This window comes from Pristiophorus japonicus, chromosome 10, assembly GCF_044704955.1.
Source record: "Pristiophorus japonicus isolate sPriJap1 chromosome 10, sPriJap1.hap1, whole genome shotgun sequence".
Lineage (NCBI taxonomy): Eukaryota > Metazoa > Chordata > Chondrichthyes > Pristiophoridae > Pristiophorus > Pristiophorus japonicus.
In genome coordinates this window covers 172516888-172530024 of record NC_091986.1, presented here as the reverse complement: position 1 = coordinate 172530024, position 13137 = coordinate 172516888, and the positions used below count along the sequence as shown (strand labels likewise).

The following is a 13137-nucleotide window of genomic DNA, read 5'->3' as shown; positions in this document are numbered from 1 at the left end:
GAAACAGCTTTAGTAATGGAGGAAATGTGTAAGTTCCATTTGCGATTATTGGAGATGTAAGAACATAAGAACATAAGAATTAGGAACAGGAGTAGGCCATCTAGCCCCTCGAGCCTGCTCCGCAACTCAACAAGATCATGGCTGATCTGGCCGTGGACTCAGCTCCACTTACCCACCCGCTCCCCATAACCCTTAATTCCCTTATTGGTTAAAAATCGGTCGATCTGTGATTTGAATACATTCAATGAGCTAGCCTCAACTGCTTCCCTGGGCATAGAATTCCACAGATTCCCAAACCTCTGGGAGAAGAAATTCCTTCGCAACTTGGTTTTAAATTGGCTCCCCTGTATTTTGAGGCTGTGCCCCCTAGTTCTAGTCTCCCCGACCAGTGGAAACAACCTCTCTGCCTCTATTTTGTCTATCCCTTTCATTATTTTAAATGTTTCTATAAGATCACCCCTCATCCTTCTGAACTCCAACGAGTAAAGACCCAGTCTACTCAATCTATCATCATAAGGTAACCCCCTCATCTCCAGAATCAGCCTAGTGAATCGTCTCTGTACCCCCTCCAAAGCCAGTATATCCTTCCTTAAGTAAGGTGACCAAAACTGCACGAAGTACTCCAGGTGCGGCCTCACCAATACCCTGTACAGTTGCAGCAGGACCTCCCTGCTTTTGTACTCCATCCCTCTCGCAATGAAGGCCAACATTCCATTCGCCTTCCTGATTACCTGCTGCACCTGCAAACTAACTTTTTGGGATTCATGCACAAGGGTCTTCAGACCCTGCAGAGATACCTTTACGTCGAGCCCCCTCCTAGGTGGTGTGCTCTGGCGAGGTATTTCTTCCGCCAGCAGCGCGACCTCAATTATGACACGCAGCTCCTGTTTGTGAACTTGGGGGGTGCCAGGACCGCCCTCCGGGAGCTGCCTGTCTTTTATAGGGAACTCATCAGGGTCTGGAACAAAGTCTCCACCAAGCGCAGCTCTCCGCCGGCTGGAGTGGCGGCCGTCCTGCAGGAACCGCTGCTCGGGAATCCGTACCTCCACGGCCGAGGTTTTATGTGGCGGTCGGAAGAGAGGGCTGTGGCTGGTGAGGTGACCAGGGTCAGGGACCTGCTCGATGGCGGAGGAGCGGGCTGGATGGCGCCAGACACGCTGGCGCGGCGCCTAAATTCTGCCAACGTCCGCCACGCGGCCGATGCCATCGAGTCGCTAAAAACAGCTCTGGGCCCTGACTCCGTTAGGTGCATCGAGGAGGCTCAAGCACGTGGGGAGATCCCGTCCGAACTGACCCCCGTCCGGACGGAATTCCTCATTGGCGCCAAACCCCGGAACCTCCCTCGGGGGCCGGCGCCTCACAGCAGACGTGGTTCAACTCATGGCAATGAGTGGGGCGAGCATTGATCTTACCCAATCACTCCTGGACACCATGGGTGGGGTGGGTCATGAGATAGCGGGATTGTCGTCAGAAGTAACAACACTCTCAGGAGTGTTGGGGCAGATTAGGCAGGGAAAGTCAGAGGTAGCTGATACGCTGTCGGGGCAAATTAGGGAGGGAATGTCGGAGGTAGCTGCTGCAATAAGGGAACACAGCCAGTCTCTCATTGCCCAGTGGCGAATGACTGAATCACCTGCTGCCACTCACACTCCAATCCCCAGACCAACCTCAGGTAGTGTCCGCCAGTTCATCCACAGGCTGAAGAAGAGGCTAAAGAGGCCCAAGCCGGGCCTGCCACAATGCTGTCTCTTAGGTCTGCCCACACCCGCCAACAAGAAATACGCTGTCCTGGAGATGCTCGAAAAAAGCAACTTGGTTCCAGCGGGAGAAGACCTGCGCCACCGGCCAAGGGTAAAGGCAACAAGGGCAGGCGCGGCTGGTGGTCTTAGAATAAGGGGGAGGAAAGCTAGCTGCAGCAAAAGTTTGTTTGCTGGTGTTGTTGTTCTTGTTATTATTTAACTGATCTTAATTGAAAAGTTTAAAGTTTGTCAGTAATGTAACTTGAAAAGCTTAAAGTTTGAAAGTGATCTTCATGGAAAAGTTTAAAGTATGTAGCAAAAATATTTTGATTAAAGTTGATTACAAGTGTAAAAATGTTTAATAAACATAATTCTTTTTTCAATTAAACCAGAATCATGAACATTATTCTTTAAATTAACGCAACAGTCAATATGGTGAATGATCAAACATGTCGCTTAGCCTTCATGCAGCAAAGCGTTCAAGGATTAGCCGCTGATGCAAGGCTCTTGCAATGGGCTATCGGCGCACGAGGGGCCCCCCACCTCCGCCGTCGTCGTCCTGTGGGTTGAGGTGGTGGCATGGCTTCCTCCTGCTGCTGCTCCTTCTCCTCCTGATGCTCGTCATCCTCCTCCTCATCCTGCTCGGCGTCATCCTCCTCATCTCCCCCTCTCGCCTGAGGCTGTTGCCTCATGATGTTAATCTAAGGGTTACGTCATGGCAGGAGAGCTTGGACACGCGTTATGCTCCTCCTGTAATATGTGGAAAGTCAGGGACGCTTCCGGTGTCCCTGACAACTATATGTGCGGGAAGTGTATCCGCCTGCAGATCCTGACAGACCGCATTGCGGCACTGGAGCTGTGGGTGGATTCACTCTGGAGCATCCACGATGCTGAGAATGATGTGAATAACACATTTATGAGTTGGTCTTACCGCAGGAAAAGGGTACACAGCCAGATAGGGAATGGAAGACCAACAGGAAGAGCAGTGCAAAGAAGGTAGTGCAGGGGTCCCCTGCGGTCATCCCCCTGCAAAACAGATACACCGCTTTGGGTACTGTTGAGGGGGATGACTCATCAAGGGAGGGCAGCAGCAACCAAGTTCAAGGCACCGTGACTGGCTCTGCTGCACAGGAGGGCAGGAAAAAGAGTGGGAGCGCGATAGTGATAGGGGATTCAATTGTAAGGGGAATAGATAGGCGTTTCTGCGGCCGCAACCGAGACTCCAGGATGGTATGTTGCCTCCCTGGTGCAAGGGTCAAGGATGTCTTGGAGCGGGTGCAGGACATTCTGAAAAGGGAGGGTGAACAGCCAGTTGTCGTGGTGCATATAGGTACCAACGATATAGGTAAAAAACGGGATGAGGTCCTACGAGATTAATTTAGGGAGCTAGGAGTTAAATTAAAAAGTAGGACCTCAAAAGTAGTAATCTCAGGATTGCGACCAGTGCCACGTGCTAGTCAGAGTTGGAATCGCAGGATAGCTCAGATGAATACGTGGCTTGAGCAGTGGTGCAGAAGAGAGGGATTCAAATTCCTCAGGCATTGGAACCGGTTCTGGGGGAGGTGGAACCAGTACAAACCGGACAATCTGGACCTGGGCAGGACCGGAACCAATGTCCTAGGGGGAGTGATTGCTAGTGCTGTTGGGGAGGAGTTAAACTAATCTGGCAGGGGAACGGGAACCTATGCAGGGAGACAGAGGGAAATAAAATGGAGTCAGAAGCAAAAGATAGAAAGGAGAATAGTAAAAGTGGAGGGCAGAGAAACCCCAAGGCAAAAGACAAAAAAGGCCACATTACAGCATAATTCTAAACGGGCAAAGTGTGTTAAGAAGACAAGCCTGAAGGCTCTGTGCCTCAATGCGAGGTGTATTCGGAAGAAGGTGGACGAATTAACTGCGCAGATAGCAGTTAACGGGTATGATGTAATTGGCATCACGGAGACATGGCTCCAGGGTGACCAAGGCTGGGAACACAACATCCAAGGGTATTCAGCATTTAGGAAGGATAGACAGAAAGGAAAAGGAAGCGGGGTGGCGTCGCTGGTTAGAGAGGAAATTAATGCAATAGTAAGGAGGGACATTAGCCTGGATGATGTGGAATCGATATGGGTGGAGCTGCGGAATTCCAAAGGGCAGAAAACGCTAGTGGGAGTTGTGTACAGACCACCAAATAGTAGTATTGAGGTTGGGGACAGCATCAAACAAGAAATAAGGGGTGTGTGCAATAAAGGTTCGGAAGTTATCACGGGCGACTTTAATCTTCATATTGATTGGGCTAACCAAACTGGTAGCATTGCAGTGGAGGAGGATTTCCTGGAGCGTTTTAGGGATGGTTTTCTAGACCAATATGTTGAGGAACCAACTAGAGAGCTGCCCATCCTAGGCTGGGTGATGTGTAATGAGAAGGGACTAATTAGCAATCTTGTTGTGCGAGGCCTCTTGGGGAAGAATGACCACAATATGGTAGAATTCTTTATTAAGATGGAGAGTGACACAGTTAATTCGGAAACTAGGGTCCTGAACTTAAGGAAAGGTAACTTCGATGGTTTGAGGCGTGAATTGGCTAGAATAGACTGGCAAAGGATACTTAAAGGGTTGACGGTGGATAAGCAATGGCAAACATTTAAAGATCACATGGATGAACTTCAGCAATTGTACATCCCTGTCTGGAGTAAAAATAAAACGGGGAAGGTGGCTTAACCATGGCTAACAAAGGAAATTAAGGATAGTGTTAAAGCCAAGGAAGAGGCATATAATTTGGCTAGAAAAAGCAACAAACCCGAGGACTGGGAGAAATTTAGAATTCAACAGAGGGAGACTAAGGGTTTAATTAAGAGGGGGAAAATAGAGTACAAGAGGAAGCTTGCAGGGAATATAAAAACTGACTGCAAAAGCTTCTATAAATATGTGAAGAGAAAAAGAGTAGTGAAGACAAACGTAGGACCCTTGCAGTCGGATTCAGGTGAATGTATAATGGGGAACAAAGAAATGGCAGACCAATTGAACAAATACTTTGGTTCTGTCTTTACGAAGAAAGACACAAATAACCTTCCGATTGTACTAGGGGACCGAGGGTCTAGTTAGAAGGAGGAACTGAAGGATATCCTTATTAGGCGAGAAATTGTGTTAGAGAAATTGATGGGATTGAAGGCCGATAATTCCCCGGGGCCTGATAGTCTGCATCCCAGAGTACTTAAGGAAGTGGTCCTAGAAATAGTGGATGCATTGGTGATCATTTTCCAACAATCTATCGACTCTGGATCAGTCCCTATGGACTGGAGGGCAGCTAATGTAACACCACTTTTTAAAAAAGGAGGGAGAGAAAAAACGGGTAATTATAGACCGGTTAGCCTGACATCAGTAGTGGGGAAAATGTTGGAATCAATCATGAAGGATGAAATAGCAGCACATTTGGAAAGGATCGGACCAAGTCAGCATGGATTTATGAAAGGGAAATCATGTTTGACAAATCTTCTGGAATTTTTTGAGGATGTAACGAGCAGATTGAACAAGGGAGAACCAGTAGATGTGGTGTATTTGGACTTTCAAAAGGCTTTTGACAAGATCCCGCACAAGAGATTGGTGTGCAAAATCAAAGCACATGGTATTGGGGGTAATGTACTGACATGGACGGAGAACTGGTTAGCAGACAGGAAGCAGAAAGTCGGGATAAATGGGTCCTTTTCAGAATGACAGGCAGTGACTAGTGGAGTGCCGCAGGGCTCAGTGCTGGGACCCCAGCTCTTTACAATATGCATTAACGATTTAGATGAAGGAATTGAGTGTAATATCTCCAAGTTTGCAGATGACACTAAACTGTGTGGCGGTGTGAGCTGTGAGGAGGACGCTAAGCGGCTGCAGGGTGACTTGGACAGGTTAGGTGAGTGGGCAAATGCATGGCAGATGCAGTCTAATGTGGATAAATGTGAGGTTATCCATTTTGGGGGCAAAAACACGAAGGCAGATTATTATCTGGATGGCGGCAGATTAAGAAAAGGGGAGCGGCAACGAGACCTAGGTTTCATGGTTCACCAGTCACTGAAAGTGGGCATGCAGGTACATCAGGCGGTGAAGGCGGCAAATGGTATGTTTGCCTTCATAGCTAAGGGATTTGACAATAGGAGCAGGGAGGTCTTACTGCAGTTGTACAGGGCCTTGGTGAGGCCCCACCTGGAATATTGTGTACAGTTTTGGTCTCCTAATCTGAGGAAGGACATTCTTGCTATTGAGGGAGTGCAGCGAAGGTTCACCAGACTGATTCCAGGGGTGGCTGGACTGTCATATGAGGAGAGACTGAATCAATTGTGCCTTTATTCACTGGAATTTAGAAGGATGAGAGAAGATCTCATAGAAACATATAAGATTCTGACGGGACTGGACAGGTTAGATGCGGGAAGAATGTTCCCGATGTTGGGGAAGTCCAGAACCAGGGGACGTAGTTTTAGGATAAGGGGTAGACCATTTAGGACTGAGATGAGGAGAAACGTCTTCACTCAGAGAGTTGTTAACCTGTGGAATTCCCTGCGCAGAAAGTTGTTGATGCCAGTTCATTGGATATATTCAAGATGGAGTTAGATATGGCCCTTACGGCTAAGGGGATCAAGGGGTATGGAGAGAAAGCAGGAAAGGGGTACTGAGGAATGATCAGCCATGATCTTATTGAATGGCTGTGCAGGCTCAAAGGGCCGAATGGCCTACTCCTGCAACTATTTTCTATGTTTCTATGGCTAAGTTGTGCAGCATGCAGCACACGACAGTGAACTGACCGATCATCTCAGGGGCGTATTGCAGGTAGCCTCCAGAGTGGTCCAAGCATCGTAAACGCTGCTTTAGTATTCCAATTATCCTCTCAATGATACTGTGCGTGGTTATGTGGAACATGTTGTACTGACGCTCTTCTGTCCGGGTATTGCGTAGGGGGGGTCTTGAACCAGGTGGCGAGTTCATAACCTTTGTCCCCCAGCAGCCAGCTCTGCCCTTCTGGCTGCTGCTGAAAAATGGCAGATATAGCACTCTTGCATAAGATGAAAGCAGCATGGGTGCTCCCTGGGTATCTGGCATCAACTGCCATGATCAGCTGGACATTTACTGAGTGGAGCCCTTTCCTGTTCCTGTAAACCGCAATCTTTCAAAGGTGCTCGCAAGATGATGTGGGTACAGTCAATCACACCCTGTACCTTGGGGAAGCCAGCAATCCTCGAGAAGCTCACAGCCCTGTCATGCATTGCCTGGGTGATCATGGCGAACTTGCTGAAGTTGTCCCTGCGGGCATACAGTACAGCAGTCACCTGTCGAATGCAGCTATGTGTCGCATGCTGCGAGAAGCAGCATATGTCCTCAGTGATGCCTGTTAACCTCTCGGTAGTGCAGTCCTCCTCCCGCTTCTAGGCTGCCCTGATAAGTTGGCAGATCTTGGTGATCACTTCCTTCCGAAAGCGCAGACCGCGAATGCAGTCTGCCTCACTCAGGTGCAGGTATGAGCGCCTCTCCCTGTACATCTGATGCATCTGATCCCTGCCATCATTCTCCAAGCTCTCTGATTCCTTAGATATTGTTGACATTAATCTTCTCCTTTGCATAGCCATGATGCAAAATGCTCTTACTAAAGGCGGCATTGTTAGGATCGCCCCCATTGTTTTTCCTTAGTTGCAAACAAAATAAAACTACTCACAGAAAGCTCTCACACCTTCCCTCTCCCTGGAAAAGGTTGATGTCCTAGTCCATGGACCACACCCTGGTCTGCGCATGACCCCGGTGCCGCTGCTATCCCGGGCCGAATGCCCCCCCCCCCTCCCCGGTGCCGCTGAATTTATCCTGTCGTGACATTGCTGATTTTTTTCTTCCCAAGAATTTTTATTTTCCTAACAGGTGTAAGCATTTCAAGAGGCTAATTCTTAAAAATTGATTCATGTCTTTATAAACTCAACTATGACCCTGTGGACGAAGTAATGGGCCAGAAAGATATGGCAGAAAGACTGGTTGAGACATTTCAAAAGCATCCCAGAGGTTCTCTTAATTACATTTGTAGTGCACCAATGTACCTAATAATTTTCTTCAGTGGCTTATATGAATTTACAGTCAGAACCATCGGTGCTGCTACTATCCTGGGCCGAATGGCCCCCCGAGCCGCTGATATCCCGGACCCAATGCCCCCCCACTCCCCCTGGTGCCGCTGCTATCCCGGGCCGAATGCCCCCCCCCCCCCCCCCCGGCTGCTGATATCCCAGACCTAATGCTCCCCCGCCCCTATCCCCGGCCGAATTGGACACATGTACTTTAGGATGGCACAGAAACTTGGGTGAAACTTGCAGATTTTCATCTGCTCCAAAAAAAACAGCGTATGCCAAAAAAACGGTGCAGAATGGTGGCAAAAATTCAGCCCACAAACTTTGCAGTATAGTAGGAATGGAGTTATGTGCATTGATGACATGCAATCTGAACGTGTGTGTGTGTGCATATGCATCTCAATTATAGACCAGAAATGAACAGCAAAAGGCTTATGCAGGAGGGTAAAATAGGAATCAGAATTTCAAATGAAATACAATAGGTGGAGAAAGGTACACATCTGACACTTTTCCAAATGTACTGTTCTATACTTTCTTCCAAAATACAAATTTGCACACTAAATTATATTTTTGTCCCCTTTCACAGTTTCTCTCACTATTCGCTGACCAACAGGGTGGACAAACAACTTACTTCCCTGCCTTGGCCAATACATTCTTGAGATGTTGGGGCAGCACACGTTGTCTCACCATCAGATTTTCTCTCTTTCGAATTTTCCCCCCCCAATTTTGCTTTGAAGGTTCCCCACAGCACGTCAGATAGAGTGCAAATTTGCAGAGCAGATAACCACAGAAGTGTATTTGCATTCTATCAAACCGTGTCACAGTGCATTTAAAATACATTGTAATTTATAGTACAGCAACAAATGGTTGAACAATACATATATTCTAACCTGTAGAATTCAGATTTCCCTGCCATCCCATTGTCATCAGGTATAAGCCAACCCCCATCTGCAAGCTGCGTGCCATTGCCAGCTTTAAATAGTTCCTCACTAAAAAATTCTCGAGTGTTGATCTGGAATGATTCTGCATTTTCTGCTCGTACCCACAGAGTACTTTTGCTGACTCCGTAAATATATAACTGGAGGAAATAAAGAAACATTTTTAAACTATTGAACCATTTGATATTTTCTAATTTCTTAATTATTTCCAGGCAAAAGAAATGGGAGCAAGAAAACTGGAAGAAAATGTCTGATTAAGATTTGGACCAAGCATTTCCCCATACTTCTTAAACATTATCCATTAGCTTAGGTCCCTCTGATCCAAGTGTAATACTGGCCTTAGTATAAATTATACAACTCTTTCCTACTATCCTATCACTGCACTGTTCTCTTTGTAACCTCATATAAAACGCTTTTAATCAGGTGTGTCCAAACTACAACCACGGGCTACGTGGCAATCTGGTCCATGAAGCACACGCAACTCAGTTCTTTTTCTACTGAGAACAGCACTAGATATATGTCATTTCTGAACTCAAATGTGCAATTAAATAAATAATTGGAAAAAAATATGTTCATAAAGTCCCTCCCCAAGTTTAATTTTAACTAGTTTTCCCCTTTCCTTTAAGTTTCCTCAGTCTAAGCACCACACACGAGAAGTCTATAAGGAGTCTCTACAAAGCTTCTCAGCCATGACAATCACTAGATGGCCTATAAGAGTGGCTTTGAGTGAATTATCCTCAGATTACCCCTCTCTATCTTAACACTCTGGTCTGTGCGCTAGTAATGACTGAGATCAGCAACTCATACTTGATTGGGCTTTTCAGCTCCTCCTCCTCCTCCTTCAGTTCCCCACATTTCTGCGCCCATTTACTTTTTTTTTGTCAGTTCGGCAACACCAGACTGGAGGAAGTTGCCGAATCGATTTTTTGCAAGGATCAGTGATTAGATACCTTTTCTTATTTATATTAATGATTTGGATACAGAAACCAATTGTAGTAATCCTATTATATTTGTAGATAACACTAAAATAGGGAGCACAGTAGGGATGGGGGTTGCAGTTAAATGTTCTACAGAAATATTTAGTTGACACAATCAAATGGAAAATTAAACTCAAGGGTAAATTCACCAACCCTACACACCCAATGGGGAGCCATGTTCAAAGGAAGTGTGGTTTGCAGAATTGACACTATGGTATTATAGCCCCATCTCCAAGCCACACTCCCTTTGAGTACTGCAAACATGAGACCTGTGAATTTATCCTTTAATAATCAAGTATTGTGTAATGGGATATAGAATAAGCAGCAAAATACATTGAAGGGAAAAGAAATGAGGGAGTCAAAAAAATCTATCTAAGCAAAATCTGATCACTTTCAATGTCAAGATAATGGAGGGGCAATGGAAAGGTGGAATGTGGGGATATATGTTCAACACAGTGAAGCACATGTCTGCATATATTATGCTTGGACTTCATAATACACTGGTCAGAGTACAGTTCAAATTCTGTGTACAGTTTTGGTTATTTTGGTTAACATACTTCAAAAAGAATATATATGCATTCGATCCAGATACAAAGAATTGCAAATAAGAATAATCCCTAGTGTAAAGGTTAAGGACAAAAAATTAGAGAACCTCAAGACCTACGATTTAGTCAGAGGCGGAGAGGATCACTGTATTGTATAGTACAGATAATGTGAATCCAGAATATTACTTCAAGTTAAGTCAGGCCAATAGCACCAGAGAATTATAGATATATGAAACAAAAATCTTTATCCAAAGGTTGATCATTTGGAATAATCTGACAAACAAGGTAGTAAAGTCAAATAATTCAAATTCAACTGAGTGTTGCTTGGCTGGGTGAGTTACAATACCAGAAGAACAAGTTTAAATTAAACAAGTGCTCCGTGGCCTAGCGCTAACATTCCTTAGTGTGATAAGCACAAACATTTATTTGGTGTTCAGGAGTATTGTGAATTGTTGTCCATAATACATGAATTTATATTAGAATTTAAACAAAATCAAATAATTTCAATGCAGTTTGTACCTGTTCTTTTGTAAAAGAAGTTCTGACATTCCCTTCAGCTACTGCTTGCAGAGACATTCTTGATGCTCCAGAAGTTTTAGTCCTGTACAAGCTTCCTGGCTGTGGACGAATAGTTTGCCTTCGTTTCTTTATTAATCTAATTTCTTGTAGATCCCTTGCACAACACCAATTCTGAACTCTTCTTGCGAAACCTGTAATACATTAAAGTGAAGTACTATGGTCCTTTTAGGGAGACCAAAAAAGACTCATTACCAAGTGAGCATGTCTATGTAGCATCTTACCCCAAGACTGCTGACAGGTCCTGGGACATTCCCATCTCACAAGGCCAACAGGTTTTGTTCATTCTAAGCTCATGCATTGTGACACTGAAAAAAGCTTTTTATATAATCATTTTGAACACTTCACAAATTTAATTAAATGTTAAAAAAAAATTAAATCGCTTGAAATTCTGTATGGCTCATCTTTACTTTCTTCCTTTCCCATTTTTGATTCTAATTTTAATTCTTTAATTTTATTATTTATACTCCAGTTCAAACCCTATTTTGCTTCTTCTTTCTCTTGATTCCCATAGAGATGGGGCATGTTTAGAAAACCTTGGTTTTCACTGAGCAAAAACCAGCTTTAAGGGCAACTTATTGAATTCCAACTGTGGTGAAATGAAGACTTACTTCACATGGTCTTTACTTGGATTAATTTTTTTCCAGGACTTCAAAACTGGGAAACTTCTTTCTTCCCTCGTCCTACAATCTTCAGGTTTTTAAATCCAAGCTTGGTATTAACTAATCATTACTTCCCATTTACCTTGTCCCTTTATGAGGCCTGTGCTGTAAATCGTGACCATTCACCGTGGGTTTCTCAATTTAATGAAAAGCAGGTGATGGAAAAATACTATCCTAGTTTAAATAATTAAAACAAAATGCAGGACAAATACTATGGGGCTGAAATGCCCCACTTCCCCCCCGGCCCGAAATGGGGCGCATGCATCCCGTTTCTATTGCCACGGTGGTTGAGGTAGCCTCTTGAGCGATATTCCGCTCTTTGGCTTTTTTTTTCAGGTGGATCGGAAGTCGCTCATAATGGGGGCGGACATGGGGCGGTAAGTATAAGAGGGGCGGAAGTTGGGGTGGAGCGGAGGACTCTGTCACTCATCAGCATAGTGCTGATGATGTCATCATGGCGCCGCATCACCACGGCTCTCCCCTTCACTTAAAGGGGAGAGCCTACGCGATTTCTAAAGTTCGGTCCACTGGGTCACCAGGGAGGGTTTTGGCCGGGCCAGTGGCCTGGCACCCAAGAGGCAAGAGGGGTGCCAGATTGCCCGTTGGTGGCCCGGCCAAACCCAGGGCATAATTGTCAGCCGGACATGGCAATCGGCCCACAAAAAAAACATGGCGGCAGCGGCAATTGTCCTTCCCTTTAATGGGAGCCGCACCGCCATTGCAGAAGGCCACAGCGTGCACCATCGGGAAAAAGCCGGTTTTGGCACCGTCCGGCGGGAGGAAGATTTTCACGGCAGAATTTCCCCATCGGGGGGGGGACGGGACATTGGCAGTGCGTACTGTGATGACGCACTTAGCACGGTTCGGCAGCAGCGGAGCAATGGGGGGGGGGGGGGGAAGCGCAGGTCACCACCGGAATACCGTAAGAGCGGATTTTGATAATGGCGGCCATTACACAAAAAGTCGGCAGCCATTACACAAAAAGTCGGCGGCCAATGCACTCCGCAGCGTGGCTGCCGATTTCCGGTGTTAAAAGGCCTTAAGGAAAAGGGAAATTTCGGCCCCATAATCTACAAGTACAATAGGAATACCTTCAGCATCAGCTTCAAATTCTTCTGAAGTATCAGGTATTGATTGGAGTTTGTCTTCAAGACATCTGACTATCATTGGATCATCTTTTAATGTGCCATCAGCTTGTGAATGTCTATTGCAGTTACTGGCCTTTGTAGAAATCCCAATTTTACTTTGCATTGGAGAATTAACAATCTTCACATTCTCTTGCTTTCCCATTTGAGTAGAATTTGGAACAATTTTGAATGGTGGGACAAAAGCTTTTGCTGGCTTTGATGTACTCTGTCTGCTGCTGTTCTGTTGCATGTAATCACCTGAGTGCCTTTGGAATGGAGGTATGAATACTGCAGCTTGTCCTTTTAGCAGCTTGACTTCATGATGACATAAATTATGTTGAATTGAGTTTTCTTGGACAGGGAATGTGACATTAGGAGAAATCAATTGTTGATGAATGCAGGTTGAAATGCTGTCAAAAATATTTCAATAGATATTTTAAAAAGTTAGAAACAGAACGATTATAATGCAAGTTTTTTTTTTAAACAGAATATTGTTCCTGCTAAGATG

At 45.4% G+C, this 13137-nt stretch overlaps 1 protein-coding gene across 6 annotated transcripts in view; it reads right to left on the bottom strand.

Moving 5' to 3' along the window:
- The window catches only part of brca2 (BRCA2 DNA repair associated), a 93710-nt gene that overhangs the window by 22408 nt on the left and 58165 nt on the right, over window positions 1–13137 (bottom strand). For all 6 annotated transcript variants that reach the window (XM_070892326.1, XM_070892330.1, XM_070892327.1 and 3 more), the window contains 3 exons: window positions 12594–13039; window positions 10784–10974; window positions 8695–8882 (listed from right to left, as the gene is read on the bottom strand). In XM_070892326.1, coding sequence (XP_070748427.1) covers window positions 8695–8882; window positions 10784–10974; window positions 12594–13039 — 825 coding nt within the window. The remainder of the gene's footprint in view (window positions 1–8694; window positions 8883–10783; window positions 10975–12593; window positions 13040–13137) is intronic.